The sequence below is a fragment of the Eurytemora carolleeae genome, unplaced genomic scaffold, assembly GCF_000591075.1.
Source record: "Eurytemora carolleeae unplaced genomic scaffold, Eaff_2.0 scaffold517, whole genome shotgun sequence".
Classification (NCBI taxonomy): Eukaryota; Metazoa; Arthropoda; class Copepoda; order Calanoida; family Temoridae; genus Eurytemora; species Eurytemora carolleeae.
In genome coordinates, this window is record NW_019396680.1 from 156,697 (window position 1) to 173,496 (window position 16,800).

General features: G+C 32.4%; 2 protein-coding genes across 3 annotated transcripts; one reads left to right on the forward strand and one right to left on the reverse strand.

The window, feature by feature from the left end:
* Nucleotides 1-1,135: 1,135 nt before the first annotated feature.
* On the reverse strand, nt 1,136-14,828 carry LOC111707306 (uncharacterized). 2 transcript variants are annotated; one of them, XM_023480390.1, is made up of 6 exons: nt 13,873-14,828; nt 8,735-8,938; nt 6,242-6,561; nt 5,683-5,939; nt 5,008-5,231; nt 1,136-2,756 (listed from the first exon to the last, which is right to left on the reverse strand). In XM_023480390.1, exons 2-6 carry the CDS (start codon nt 8,919-8,921, stop codon nt 2,497-2,499), a joined length of 1,248 nt encoding a protein of 415 aa, XP_023336158.1. In that variant the 5' UTR covers nt 8,922-8,938; nt 13,873-14,828; the 3' UTR covers nt 1,136-2,496. The 2 variants fall into 2 exon arrangements, 1 of the variants encoding a protein (XP_023336158.1); XR_002766404.1 differs by having other exon boundaries at nt 2,680-2,756; nt 4,557-5,231.
* On the forward strand, nt 9,195-10,821 carry LOC111707296 (putative protein TPRXL). The gene is made up of 2 exons (XM_023480376.1): nt 9,195-9,205; nt 10,281-10,821. The coding sequence occupies exons 1-2, from the start codon at nt 9,195-9,197 to the stop codon at nt 10,819-10,821; spliced, it is 552 nt and encodes a 183-aa protein (XP_023336144.1).
* Nucleotides 14,829-16,800: the final 1,972 nt, after the last annotated feature.

The following is a 16,800-nucleotide window of genomic DNA, read 5'->3' on the forward strand; positions in this document are numbered from 1 at the left end:
CCTCCTTCTATCTCCCTTCCTTTGAGTTTCTGATTATTAGATCAAATATATATAACACAGACTCTCTATCTGTCTATCTATATATATCTATCTATCTAATCTTCAGCTTCAATTCTCACTTTCAATCCATAATTAAATTATACGAATTACAGGGTGTCTCAGAAACTTTTAATCAATATTAAATTACAGGGTGTCTCAGAAACTTCTAATCAATATTAAAGTACAAGGGTGACACAGAAACTTCTAATCAATATTAAATTACAGGGTGTCTCAGAAACTTCCAATCAATAGTAAATTACAAGGGTGACACAGAAACTTCTAATCAATATTAAATTACAAGGGTGTCACAGAAACTTCTAATCAATATTAAATTACAGGGTGTCTCAGAAACTTCCAATCAATATTAAATTACAAGGGTGACACAGAAACTTCTAATCAATATCAAATTACAAGGGTGTCACAGAAACTTCTAATCAATATTAAATTACAGGGTGACACAGAAACTTCTAATCAATATTAAATTACAAGGGTGGCACAGAAATTTTTAATCAATAATAAATTTAAAGGGTGAACCAGAAATTTTTATTTAGATATTTTTTACTTTTTCTTCATAGGGTTGTCTGTAAACTCAGATAAATGTTCGAATTCTGAATTCCGATAATTTCCTAGTATACACATCTAACTTTCGAGGTTTTTTTTTTGTTTTGAATATTTTGTAACCAAGAAACCTATAAAAAATAAATTATTTATATTTCATTTCTCTACTATATTCTAGTTTTCAATTTGCTCAACTTTTTTATTTCATTTCGCATCTAAAAAATCATAAAATCTTATAAGAAAAGAAAAGGATTTTAGGGCTCTTCTTTTAGGGCGCCTTCTTTGCTAATAACATTTTTACCTTTGCATTGAACTCCAAAAGGCACTATCTTTATTTTTCTCAAACTTTCGCGGATTATAGTTGTAAAAATTGGTCCATTTTCAAAAATAATAAATGTGCATTAATAAAAATGCCTAAATAAAGAAAAAAATTGTTATCAAGCTTTATTTTTAACACTTTATATTTACATATAATTTTAACATAACAAGTAACTATCTATTAAAACATATCATATATTTTATATAACATTAGGTTTAGCTTTTTAATAAATTAACCTGTAAATTAAGTGTAATCTATCAACAGAATTTTATATTTTCATCGTTAGAAATTTCTGTAACAGGCATTTTGCCACATTAGGTATAAAAACCAAAACATATTTCATGTTTGAAATCATACATCTTCGATTAACATATAATAATGTTTTCAAACATATTCAGGCATTTTTAAACGTATTTACGAGTCCTCACATGGATCTATCCTACTTTAAAATGTCTTAAATCTATACAATTTATAACCAACAATATTTTTTAGATTCAGTACAGTCGTCGTTGCATATATCAATACAATGAAGAACATTTTGATTTATATAAAGCTTTTAACCAGCATGGATACACACAAACATGGAAACAAAGAGTAGCTGGCAATCAAAATTCTCGTAGATTTATGAGAGCCTAAAACTTTTGAATCACTGTGGATTGTGGAGTAGGTTAAGTCGCTTGAAAAAAAAACAATAACAATAAAGAATATGTTCTTTTTTCAAATATTTACTTGCACAAAAAAGGCCCCGGTTTCATTGATAAAAAATATAAAGAATAATGGAAACTATTTCGAATGTGCAATGTTCTTCATGACGAAGGCTGATTTATCTACCAAGGAAGAATTTGAATTGATTTAATATCTGTGCTCCTCAATCACTGATAAATCGTTGTAAAAACTGGTTTCAGGGAAATAGAAGGAAACTTTGAGCTGTGTGTCGGGGAAATGGAAAAAAACAAAGTTGGATAGAAATGAATTCAAGATTTTACACGATTCAGTGAAAAAAGATAAGAAATAAAAACAAGAAGAGATGTTGACGCATTTCAGAAAACCCGTCATTTAAAGAGATAAAACAGTTCCAGTTAAACCTTGGTCTAAACAAAATGACGAAGATAATGTTGCTTTTCTATCTGAAAAATGATAATTTTCATTGGTTACCCTATCAAAGTGAATCGTGGATTTTTTTCAGCAGAATAGATTAGATTAGATTAGATTAGAAAATTTACCAAATTCAGCTCAATTTAACATTGAAACACGACGAAATTTTGACGTGTGAATCGGACATGCGAGTCTTTAATTAAAGGGTCTCTTAAAATTACGTTTACAGTCCTTTTTAAGAAATTATTCATCCATCTAGTTTTAACAAATAGATAAATAAAAACTATAATTGCATTAAAAACGTTTCCACAAAACTATCGTAAAATTTAAATTGTTATTTAAATAGGCTTTCAATTTTTAAATAACGTTTTACATCTAAATATTTAGAAAACTTTTCTTAATTCTGACCTATCCAAGGGTCATAAGGCCGGGCACAAAAATGGGACTCAATTGGTTCAGCCGCTTTCTTGGATATAATAGCAAAATCATTGGAAGTGAGTGTATGTATCTAGAGTAGTGACTGTAAATGTATTCTGCTGCTGCTCCGTGACCCTGTCCATCTCTATCCTGTGCCTCCTGGCGAGGGTGAGGAGAATAAGACCTGCAAGGCTGAGGATGAGGAGGAAGGTGAGGAGGACTAGTGGGAGAAGAACCTCGTGAAACCAGAGGCCGGCATCAAAACTGTCTCCGGGTTGGATACTGAGTCCTACTGCCGGAGTGCTTGCTCCGTCTGGGGCCCCTCCTACTGCACATACAAATATAAATTAATTAAGGTCTTGCCACAAACTCAAATTTATAATTTCTATATCTTTTCAACCCAGTCGTAGGCCTAAGTTTGAAATATTAAAGGCTTACACCATTAGGATTCAAATTGCATGTGGCAAAAAACTATTTCCTTTCAATTTTGTATACAGCTTTTGTAAATATTTGCATCCATCTTTGCATCTTTAATGTTAATATTTTCGTGTAAAAAAGAATAAAAAGTTTTTAAAAAAGTTTTAAAGGGCAAAGGAATTGAGTTTTTACCACAAACTCAAAATTTCTGATCTCTACATATTTTTAACCTGATGATTTTAATATTTCGAACTTAGATTGATTGATTTATCAGAATTCTGAGATTGAAATATCAAAGATCTATGAAATTTGGTTGGACAAATATAAGGCTTACAAAATTTTAGTTTGTGGCAAAAAGTCAGTTTCTTTGGTTTCATCATTGAAAAAGGATAAATAAGCACAGGATATAAAATAACAAAAACAAAAAATCTTGAAATCAAGAATGAAATAAAGAAATTTGAGGCATTTCAAATCATATCTTGTTTTAATATTGATATTTCTGTATTTTAAAGTTTTTCGCTACTTTAGATATTGCTAATATTAATGTGTTAAAAAAAGTCAAATTTTTATTTGAATACTTAATCTTACACATACAATGTTAAAGTACTATATAATTAATTTAAAGAAAATATCAGACCTATATTATGACAGATATGTAGTATCCTCTGAGTTATGTTTATTTTATTTTCTACATTTTATCCTGGTTCTATGTTTGTATATGACCTAGGTTGGTCTTGTCCTACTGTTTGTTCCGTCATTATGCTTGTCTGTCCCACGATAGATTATAGGGCAAAAGTCAATAATCCTCATTTTTGGTGGATTTTGAATTAATAATAAAAATATGAGCAAAGGAAATATGTCAATACAGAAAATATTCTTTTGTTGTATTTATTTTTACGTGGTCCTACGAGGAAAGTACGGCCAGCATCATTGGCTAAACCACATTTTCATATTTTTTCTCAAACCGCCTTTGGAATTCGAAAACCAGAGTTAAACAAATATTTTAGTAATTATTTAATATCGTGAAAGTTAGTAATAAATTAGATATAAAATATTTAAGTTTCTCCTCAACAAAATTGACAGCACATCATACTGAATAATAAATTGAATGTTAAGAAATGTTTAGAAGAAATATTGTAAAAATGAGCATTTAGAGGTGACTGGGAGGAGAAAATTAGGAGAATGTGGCTAAGACGAGGAATTATAGCCTTCCCTCCCTGATAAATCCTGTTTCTCCAAGTAACATCAAAGTACACATACAGGGTTACCCACAAAGGAAGAGACTGTAAAGACGACCTGAAGCTCTTTAAATATGAAAATCTTCTGTATTGAATAAAGTATTTTAACAGCTAAGTAAATGATTTGACAAAGAAAGAAAGAAGTTTAAAGTTACAAGAAATCACGAATAAAAAACAGATAGTATGTAATGCATGCCTTTCTCCAATATTTCTCTATAAGTGTATATCTATCCACACACAAGCCATAGAACTCTATCCTCTCTACCAAACCCTGGTAGGTCTAAGTGTGTTTCTATCCACGTATAAGCCATCGAACTCTATCCTCTCTACCAAACCCTGGTAGATCTAAGCGTGTATCTACTATCTATCCACACACAATCCATCGAACTCCATCCTCTCTACCAATCCCTGGTAGGTCTAAGTATGTATTTATCGACACACAAAGCTATCAAACCTGTATCTAATATCTATACCTGGAATACAGTCCTGTGGAACCTGTATATAATATCTATACCTGGAATACAGTCCTGTGGAACCTGTTTCTAATATCAATACCTGGAATATAATCCTGTGGAACCTGTATCTAATATCTATACCTGGAATACAGTCCTGTGGAACCTGTTTCTAATATCAATACCTGGAATATAATCCTGTGGAACCTATATCTAATATCTATACCTGGAATACAGTCCTGTGGAACCTGTATCTAATATCTATACCTGGAATACGGTCCTGTGGAACCTGTATCTAATATCTATACCTGGAATACAGTCCTGTGAAACCTGTATCTAATATTTATACCTGGAATATAATCCTGTGGAACCTGTATCTAATATCTATAACTGGAAAACAGTCCTGTGGAACCTGTATCTAATATCTATACCTGGAATACAGTCCTGTGGAACCTGTATCTAATATCTATACCTGGAATACAGTCCTGTGGAACCTGTATCTCCCCCTGGGAGCATAGTACTGTAGCAGTAGACATGGAGGAGTCCTTGAACACCCAGCCAAGGGTGCACTGGTAGGTAGCGTGGGTCTGGTTGGAGTATATCAGGGAGTAGGTTGGGAATAGTCTAGGGGGAGTACAGGATAAGGTGATGTACTCCAAGAGGAATCCACGTCGTGGAAAGATGTACTGAGTGTTGCTAAACAAAAACAAAAACAATTTAAAGGGATTGTAGGTGGAATTTCAAGTGACCTTCCATTTAAAGACGGGAATTCTTTAAACAATACTCTTTAAACCTTATTTTCATTAATAATGTGGAAGATATTGGCGTTTTTCTTGGTTTAAAAGTGTTTAATGCTGATAAAGAAACCACGATTGAAAATAATCACTTTTTCAAATTATAAACATGGATGCCTATTTCTTACTTGATCAGGAAAAACTTTTAAGGGTACCGTTGTGAATTGGACATTGCCATCTTTGCATGGAGGGTTATTTGAATTTATGCGTACAGTCCCTTTAAAGAGTTTTCATTTAGAAAATAGAAAAATCTTTATAATAGATGTTTTGAGAGAAGAAACAACAAGAGTAAGTATTTTATAAAAAATAGATTTTCTCTGAAATATAATCTTTTTATTTGGTTACTTGTCTACCTTGATGTATTTAGCGTGATGTAAACTGGTGACTCTGAAGCATAGATAATCTTAGCCTCTAGTTCACCACACAGTGAAACCCTACCACCTAGAGTCAATACGTCCCCGCAACCTGAACCTGTCTCCTCCAGGTGTAGATCCAGTACCTTGATGAGAACTAGTTGGTTTCTGCTTGACTCAACTTTCCAGGAGCAAACCTGACCACCCATATAGTATTTAGGATAGGAGTTAGACATCAGGAATCCTCTCCCACTCACCTTAACCAATAGTAAAGTTAAGATTTTCAGACAAAATTAATACGTTGCCATTTTCGTAACCAATTGATGCCAAATGTTCTTTTTTACTATCTTTTTTTCAAAAGTTTGCCGGCATTGCAGAACGCAAACATTGATAGGAATTATGGCAATCACTTTTTGAAAGACTAGAGATAATAACAGATTAATTACAGTTCTAAAATAAATAAGTGTTTCAAAGAACTAATTTGGCGAGGCGTTGCGAAACTTTTTTCATTGGAGTCATTATGTACTTGTGATCTTCTGTGTATAAATGAATGGCTTACCTCAGTTCCACATTTCTTCTGGATCAACTTGTTAGGAACACATCTATGCCAGACCTCAACAATACCCGGACCCCAGGCCTTAGAGGCTAAACTATCTAGCAGCAGGTTAAATCTACAATCCGTAGCTGCTGAGAACCCGGAGCAACGTCGGTTTAGTTCTCTGTGAATATCCAGGTCCCCCTGGAGTAGGTGAAACCTGGATCCATCTTGCCTACTGTGCTGTTCTATTCCGGAGCAGTTTAGAAGAGTTTGTGTTCCAGTAGATCGGAATATAGCTCCTTCTATCACTAGTAGTCCGGAATCACAAGAAAGTTGTAATTCTGAATACAAATAAATATATTGTTAAACTGTATATGATATTTTTTCCCAGAAATGATAAATATCTTCATTTCTTGACTAAACAATTTTGAAAACTTAGATATTAAAACTATTCGGCATATACAGAAACAAGCTTTCGGGGCGAATATCGTCTCTTTTTCAGTTGACAATTTTACCTTTTCAATTTTGCAATCAAAACGCCATTTTATCATTTATGTATATATATATATATATATATATATATATATATATATATATATATATATATATATATATATATATATATATATATATATAGATATATATATATATATATATATATATATATATATATTCCAACTGATGATTGGGTTAGACCCATGAAACATTTATCTTGGAAGAAATATATATTTAAACATCTAAAATGTATATTTAAACTGAAAAAAGTTGAAAATACTAGAAGACAATTTTTTATTAATGTTTTAATTGTTAACTTATTTTTTTCGAATTGCAAGTTAAGAGAAGCAATTAAGTAGAAGCTTTTTAGTTTTTTAATTTACAGCTTCTCTTTGTTTCCATGTTTTTGTGTATCCATGCTCTTTAAAAGCTTGATGTAAATCAAAATTGAAATCGATTCATTATACTGATATAATGGCCTACACCGCACATTGCATTAAACTAAATATTTTGCAGATTTTTTGAAACAATTTTTCTTTTCCAAAACATTTTTAAGAAGAAATTTTCTAGGCAAAGGATTTGAGTCTTTGCCACAAACTCAGAATTTCTAATCCCTATATCTTTGGAACCCAATGTCGTAGACCTTAGGTATTTCAAACTACGATGCCTGGTACAGGGTGTCCTACATTATATTCGATCGTCAATCGGTCTAAATTACGATTTCGGGACAAATCAGAAAATTTAAGAAGAATGAGTCAAATTTTAAAACATTAAATAAGGCGGATACAGGAATTTTCTTGCGGAAAATACGAGTTTTTTTGTTAATTATTATGGTTTTATTTTGGAGTTTAAACTCGGAAATAATCTAATATGATATGGGACGCTCTGTAGATCAAATAATCTAAGTTTGAAATATCAAAGGTTTGCACCATCAAGTTGTTAAGATATAAAGATTAGAAAATTTGAGTTTGACTCGTTTCCTTTCTTCAATTTCGACGGGCAACAAACCTTTCATGGAAAATACCGAAGCAAGATTTGGCCCAGATTGGTCCAGCCGTTTTGACATTTAATTGATACAAACAAAGCAGCAAACAAGCCAAATATAAATATATCTATTTAGATTTTAGAATATGCGCGCATTTCTGATTTCAGGTATTTTTTTCAATTTCAAATTTAACGCTTTTCCTATTCAAATGTATTTTCTACAAATATAATATTTAGCAAATAGCTGCATTGTAAGAAACCTTATTTTGTGTATGTGTAGTTAGAAACTAGAAAGAGAGGAGTGATGTTTGGAGTACTATGTGTAGTTAGAAACTAGAAAGGGAGGAGTGATGTTCGGAGTACTATGTGTAGTTTGAAACTAGAAAGGGAGCCGGGTGATTAACTGAAAATTGAATTAACACTAGCTGAGATAAATTACACTATTTAGGAATTAAATAGAATTAAGTGAACACATAATTTTATTCTACTTTCAATTCAATTAAATTCAGTAAAATATAGGTCAACATAGGTCAACTCTGTTTACCTTGTCTTGTCTACCTTTGTCTTCCTTGTCTACTTGTCTACCTTGTCTACCTTGTCTTGTCTACCTTGTCTTGTCTACCTTTGTCTTCCTTTTCTACTTGTATACCTTGTCTTGTCTACCTTTGTCTTCCTTGTCTACTTGTCTACCTTGTCTTGTCTACCTTTGTCTTCCTTTTCTACTTGTCTACCTTGTCTTGTCTTGTCTACCTTGTCTTGTCTACCTTTGTCTTCCTTTTCTACTTGTATACCTTGTCTTGTCTACCTTTGTCTTCCTTGTCTACTTGTCTACCTTGTCTTGTCTACCTTTGTCTTCCTTTTCTACTTGTCTACCTTGTCTACCTATTCTATCTTGTCAACATAGTCTACCTTGTCTACCCTAGCTACCTTGTCTACCTTGTCTACTTGAACTATTTGAACTACCTGAACTACTTGAACTACCTGAACTACTTGAACTACCTGAACTACCTGAACTACCTGAACTATCTGAAGTACCTGTGGTATGGCAGCCGGCGGAATGAAGCATATGAAGATTGGGTCTTGTTAAGTACTCCAGGTGTGCTGGATGTACTGAAGGTATACCAATGTAGGATCTGCTCTCCTGGAGAGAAAGGTTGATGGTCTGAGACTTAGTCTGGAGGAAGATCAGGTTCAGGAGTAAATAGACCAGGGAGTAATTCATCCTTTCCCGTCTTAAATCTAGAAAATGAAATTACTGCAGCTAAATTATATCGTATTTTAATCCCTTGTTATGCATTTGTTCAACATGTATCTCTAGTGCAGTCGTCGAACATAAACGATTCGAGTTAGATCACATAAATAGTAGTCCTCCAAGCTTCTAAAAAAAATCTTCAAAACTCCTACTTGGCTATAAATAGACTTAACTTGATTTTAATGTACATGCTTACTCAAAAAGGATGTGATTGTAAAGACGACCTGAAACTATATCAATATTATGATTCCCAGGTGGAATTCAGTTTTCTTCCTTAAATTTGTGTCATTGGTTATTTATTGATTATTTAAAGAACGTATAACAAGTTGCAAGAAAGAATAAATATAAAGAAACGGAGAGTATGAATTCCGTGCAACCCAGGGGCGTATATAAGGATTTGATACACCTCTAGTACAACCCAGGGGCGTATATAAGGATTTGATACACCTATAGTATAACCGTATCTCAAGTCTCATCTGTTGTAAATGCTATATTTGTTCCAGGAAACAGTTCTCTTACAGGGGCGCGTATACAGGATACCTGTTTTTACTTTGCTAGGGGGTTTTCTCATAACAGACTTTATATTCACAAATTGTGCATACTCTGCTTGTGTACACTACAGTTTACTGGAAAAGTTTTCAACCAATTTTAACAAGAAAAAATGTGGATTTCACCGCGATCAATGATAAAACAAAGATTTGAAGGGTAATGTTGTCACATGCCGTTCAATAGATATAGGGTCACTTAGAATTAAGTCCTCAGTCCCTTTAATGCAAAGATTTCGAAATAGTATTGAAATATTCAGAAGTTAATCTTAATCTAGAAAATTCACATTTCTTGTTTTTTTCCTGCCAGAAGTTCCTATAAATTGTTAAACAGCGCTGATACATAGAAAGAAAGAAAATCTAAAATAAAGAATTTTCTAAGGTTTTATCAAACTATTGTATTGTCCTAGTTTTACTAGCTTTCCTAGTTCTCCTATTTCTCCTATTTCTCCTATTTCTCCTATTTCTCCTAGTTCTTCTAGTTCTCCATAGTTCTTCTAGTGCTTCTAGTTCTCCTAGTTATCTTAGTTTTACAATAGTTCTCCGAGTTCTATTTAGTTCTCATATTTTTCCTAGTTCTCCTAGTTTTCCTAGTTCTCCTAGTTCTTCTAGTGTTCCGAACTCTCATAGTTCTCCTAGTTCTCATAGTGTTCCGAGTTCTCCTAAATCTTTTAGTTCTTCTAGGTCTCCAAGTTCTTCTAGGTCTCCTAGCTCTCATAGTTCTCCTAGCTCTCCTAATTTTACTAGTTTTCCTAGTTCTCCTAGTTCCATTTTGTTATCCAAGTTCTCTTAGTGCTCCTAGTTCTCCTTGGTCTCCTAGCTATACTAGTTCTAATAGTGCTCCTAGTTCTCCTTGGTCTCCTAGCTATACTAGTTCTAATAGTGCTCCTAGTTCTCCTTGGTCTCCTGGCTCTACTGGTTCTCAATCTCTTAGTTCTCCTTGGTCTCCTAGCTCTACTGGTTCTAATAGTGCTCCTAGTTCTCCTTGGTCTCCTAGCTCTACTGGTTCTAATAGTGCTCCTAGTTCTCCTTGGTCTCCTAGCTCTATTGGTTCTAATAGTGCTCCTAGTTCTCCTTGGTCTCCTAGCTATACTAATTCTAATAGTGCTCCTAGTTCTCCTTGGTCTCCTAGCTCTACTGGTTCTAATAGTGCTCCTAGTTCTCCTTGGTCTCCTAGCTCTACTGGTTCTAATAGTGCTCGTAGTTCTCCTTGGTCTCCTAGCTCTACTGGTTCTCAATCTCATTGTTCTCCTTGGTCTCCTAGCTCTACTGGTTCTCAATCTCATAGTTCTTCTAGTTCTCCTAATTCTCTTAGTTCCGTTTAATATCATAGTTTTTTCTTGTTTTCTAAGCTTTTCTAGACATTCTTATTAATTCTTCAGTTTAGCTTTATTATGCCCAGTAACTTATATACTCTTACTTTATAGTCACAAATTGGTCTACTTATCTATTTTTATTTATTCTATCAAACAAAAAAAATCTAAAAAATTACTTTAGTAGAATTATTTTTGTAACGGAAAAAAAACTTTTTTCTCTCGTAAAAAAGGAAAATTTATTTGGCTCTCTGGGATTTGTGACAATTTTATTTGAAAAGTTTCCTTTTTTATACCTGATATAGAAACCTATATAAAGGAGATATTGAAAGAATAAAGGATTCTGATATCAAATCTGTGAATAAAACATCTATTGGTTTGAGATGAGCGGGTGTGCAGAATATTTATTACAAGGAATTTCCTCTTTTATTATTCTTCGGGGTTTGGTTTCTTTCTCCTTTTATTGTCCCAGGGACACTCTCGGAATTAAACCAAGGATCTTTAAAGGGACTGTACGCGGAGTAGGGCTGAGAAATAAATTTTAGGTTTCTTTTCGAACACATTTTAAAAAAGATCAAAGACGAATTTTAAGTATCATTGAAGTTAGTTATTAATATTAACGATTGTTATATAGAATAAATATCAACGTTTTCCCTTTTCAAAAAATATTCAAATAATAATCGCAAAAATAAATTAGCCGATAATTGTATTAATTGCGTTTTGGGATATTCTTTAAACCTCGACAGCATTCCTTTTAAACAAGCACATTAGAATTCAGAACTTGACATATATGGTTGTGGGTTTAAGGGATTAAAAGAAGCAGGAAGCGGGAAGATTACACAATATTTTTGTCGCAAAGATACGAGCATATAATAATTTATTAGTTTTTTTTATGAAATATTCTTTTAAACCCCATTAATATGATTTAGAAAATGACACGTTTTCAATATTAATATCCAAAATATTAAATAAATTTTCATTATAAAAGTCTAAAAGATTTAAAGATAAAAAGTCCATAAAGCATTTTATGCCAATATCCAATTTACATTATTCACCTTATTTTATCAATATATGCAAAACAAAAGTATGAAAATCAATAATTTTAGTGAACACTCGAAACTAGTCAGATCATGCCATGGCTCAAATGATTTAAAGCCAAGATAGAAAGTATTAAAATCGTGAAATCTATCAAAAAAAAAATATAAAATCAATATAAACCGAAATGTGAAGAAGATTTCATGAAAAATTAAAGGTGTATATTGACTTTGCCTTGAATTGAATTCGAATGGTATCAATCTGTTTCCCTGTGATGTTTGCATAATGTAAAATTTGTGAAAAACATTCCTCGCAATTATAGCGGAGAATCCGGTATAATCCTTTATTTGATAATACTTCAGGGGAGATATATTTAGTGGTTATTTTATTGTTATTTAACACACAATTAATACAATATTCGAGTCCATATTCCATTAATCCTATTCATGTGATGAATCTTCGACCTTTAAGAGACATCTAAATGAAATTTTCTTAATCCCTTGGACAACAAAAGTTACGGCTTTTTTTGAAGAAATAGATTATTCACAGATTTTACCTTTTTAAAATCCTAATTTGCTTTTATCATGACAGGTCTGTAGTCAAGCTTTTTCCTTCTTATTAAAAGTTTAAAATTTAACTTCCTGGGGTAAACTACATTTAATAACTTTTCTTCAAAACTTTCCAGTCGTTTTTTCAACAAAGAAAAGTTTTTAGTTAGAATATTTTGACGCGGATGTTTTTTTATTTCTAGATATTTACAGAACCGCCAAAAAAGATTTCGTAGATTTTTTTTTGCAAATCATTCATAGGATGACTTTTGGAGTTCAGTCTTATGTCGTTATTACATTTTTATTAGATATTTGGTAACCATGCCAAAGAAAAAGCCCACTATAAAAAAATATAAAATGGTCTTTTTATGTCAATATTTGACCAGCTCATAAAAAATCAAAGATAGAGATTATGCCCAATTCTCCGAAACTATCAGAGTCCAAAAAGCAAAGGATTTTTGACGAAGTTAAAAATATGGAAAAAAATTTTAAAAGTTTCGGAATTTAATGCTTAAAATATATACAATATTCATGCTATGAACCATAACATGCTGCAGACCATGGCATGCCATAAACAATAACATATATCAGAACCAAAGACATGCAATGGTCAATGAAGTGCCATATTGAACGACCCAAAATCATTAATTAAACAATTTATATATTATATATAAACAATTACATCTATTTATAAATTTGGCTTGTCTGTATATAATAAACGTCAAAACGGCTGAACCGATCGGGCCCAAATTTTTTGTGGGACATCACGTTACCAGGGGAAGGTTTAAGAATGAAATTTTTTTGCCTTGAATTTCTAGTCTAATAAAAATGACATTCCATAAAAGCGACCAGTGATAAACCCTAACATACTATAACCATTGAAATGAAATAAGCAATGATTTGCCATAAACAATGACATTTCACGATCAAGTAAATTACGCGAACAATGACATGTCATGAAAATTAACATGCTGTATAATTACTTGACATAAAATATTATTTTCTGACATGAATTTTGGACATTGGACATAGTAAACAATTTTAACGACAAAGAAAATTTACATAATTGAAAATTATAGTGAAAGTTAATAAAAGGATGATGGTAGAAATTAGAAACAAACATCAGGCTCATTTTTTATATTAAATAGAATATACTCATTTCAAGTGGCCCTTCATTTTAAGAGAGACATGCCCGATTCACAACGGTACCCTTTAATTCTTTCTCAGGAACAATTTTCGGGTTTTGAATTTCGGAAAAAAATGGTCTCTGCAGACTGTTTTTAAAAAAAAAATTTTGAACTTTTTACAAAGTTATTACAAAAAAATCTTTTTTAGATAGGAAACGATAATTTTGAATTAGACAAATATTTGATGTGTAACTTTTTGAATCCGACCTAATCCTCTTTATATATTTTTTATTAAAAGTACGTCTACTGCAGTACCTTTATATAAAAACAATTTTACGACAAGGTTTGTTTACCTACAGTATTCTAATTAAATGAAGAGCAGACTTTGAACACGTTCTGAGGTTTCAACTTACTCCGGGCTTGGCTTTAAACAGGAAACAAGTTGAGGTTGGATTTGGAGCTAGAACTTTACATTTTCCGTATATTTTGAAAATTCCTTATAGATCGTGACAGATCTGTAATAGTTCACGTTTTATGTGTTGAAAATGTTTATAATCTGATTTATCAAATATAAAGCAGGAGGTATTTATCAAGACTAGAGAAATACATTTCGTTCATAATATCAATCTTGGTGTTATTATGACTGATTCTGTTCGTTAAATCTATCAAATTTGATAGAGAACAATAGAAGTTTCTCACGAATTGTTTGATCAGATCGTCACTGCATGGAACAAATTATAAATCTATGGTTTTCGGTTCCAATTTGGAACTTAGTTAAATCTGGAACGATGATTTTTTTAATATGGAACGATGGTTTTATGATTCCACGAGTGTTCCTGTATCCGATGTGAACTGTTCCTATATCCGAGGGTAGATGTAAACTGTTCCTGTATCTGAGAGTAGATGTGAACTGTTCCTATATCCGAGGGTAGATGTGAACTGTTCCTTTATCAGAGGGTAGATGTGAACTGTTCCTGTATCAGAGGGTAAATGTGAACTGTTCCTTTATCCGAGGGTAGATGTAAACTGTTCCAGTATCCGAGGGTAGATGTAAACTGTTCCTTTATCCGAGGGTAGATGTGAACTGTTCCTGTATCCGAGGGTAGATGTAAACTGTTCCTGTATCCGAGGGTAGATGTAAACTGTTCCTTTATCCGAGGGTAGATGTAAACTGTTCCTGTATCCGAGGGTAGATGTGAACTGTTCCTGTATCCGAGGGTAGATGTGAACTGTTCCTGTATCTGAGGGTAGATGTGAACTGTTCCTGTATCCGAGGGTAGATGTGAACTGATGGAAGTTCTGGTATTGAGAGAGGTTAGAATCAGTCTGCCGGAGAATTAGTCGCATCAGATCCGTCCGACCCCAGCTCCCTTTGGAGTCCAACCTTAACTTTTTCCGGAGCCCAACATCAACATTTAAAATTTAAATTTCAGTTTTTTGGTTGCTCCGACCTTTAGGATTCTATACCTCAGTTTAAATTCATATCCTCAGTCCTTTTTAATTTTGATCGTTGATCTTATCCTAACTCCTAGGAATTTTTTGTCACTTACTCTGCTTTATTTTGACCTTTTTTCATTTTCCTGTTTTCTGTTATTTTTCAATCGTCAAAATTATCTAATTCGTTTAATTTTGAACATCAGACGGGCTTTCCGCCTTCTTGCGGCCGTTACTTTTTTTGTATTATTTTGTATTTATTAAAAAAATATGATTTTGTTTCATGAAAATATATTATTTAATTTGATTTAATTCTTTTTTTTTAATCTTTTTTGATACGCCATCGTAGATCAATACCTATTCAATTATCTCTATTGAAGTTTGTTAACTTTCAAAACTATTTGATCATTAACTTCGTTTTGTTATAGAATTTAGATCTTCATAATCGTTATTATATTTTATCCATATTCCATACTGCAATTATTTTTCTTTTTTTCCTCCATCACTAATATTTTTCAGTTTTTTTTTCAAGTGTACTGGGAGGCCTTTTTATCTATTTTTAATCAGAATTAAAAGTTAAAGAGTTACGCTTGATATTACGTTTGAATTGCAACATTCAGATATCCCATTATTAAAACCACCAATTTTCAATCTTTGCAGGGTTGAGGGAGCTGTTGCATTTTTTTGTGACTTCCCTTTACAAGGTCATTCTCAATTCACATCGCTACCCTGGGAACCTTAATCTGATCAGATTCCATCTTGAAAAGTATCCATTAATTTATAATTTCTCCACTGTTTCTTTTGCTAAGAAACCACAAATTAAAATATTTAGTTTTTAAACAAAAAACATGGATATATCATTTATACTTGATCAGGCAAAGCTATGAAGGGTACCGTTGTAAATCGGATATGATACAGTTCTTGTATGCACTTTTGTAGTTCTAAATCTTAACATTAATGAAACAATTTAAATGACAAGATTTTTGGCTCAATCATAGCAAAAAAGTAGACGACAATAATTCCATTGTTTTCTTGTTGTTACTGTATAAAGTGAAATATACATTAATAATCCTTGAACTCCCTGAGGGCAAGTAAGAGAGGCAGGGAATGAAACTCTAGATATGCCTCTGTAGTTATAGAACAACTCTCAAGAGAAAACTACAGTGTAGACAATATAATGAAGTCAGGAGTCTCATTTTGTTTACTTACCTGAGGTCGTAACTTTTGGTTTAGAAAACCCACTGTTTACTCGATATTTGTCGTAAATTACGATTTTAGCTATTTTTCACACTCAACTTATAATCTTAAAATCAAGGTAAGAACATTCACGTGGTTCTCCCGAGTTCCGCAACCCAAATTTGATTCTGATTCTTTGGCTTTATATATATGAGATAATTGATCACCATATATATCTATATATACATTGATGAATATATAATTGATTACAATATTGTTAAATGATGAAAATGTCAATATATGGACGAGAAAGAAGAAAAAAGAAAGTAGATATAAATTTCCGTTATTTATACAAATATATTATACTTAAAGATACTGTAGATATAATTTCAAGTGACCCTCCGTAAATGGCATGTCTAATGGACAGCGGTAAATCTATAACTCCCAGAAAGTTAATACAAATATTACTTAGATCTAAAACAGCTTGTACACAAACTGATCAACAGTTACAAACGTTCCTGGGGTTTGATTAAGGATAATGACTACGCCATCCTATATCAGTCAAAAGTTTAAAGGATAGCGGTGTGAACACTCATGTATGTCGAGTTAATGAGCGCCTGATCCAATCAGGGTTCAGTCATGTATTTGTTGTCTATTCTGAACTAATAGAA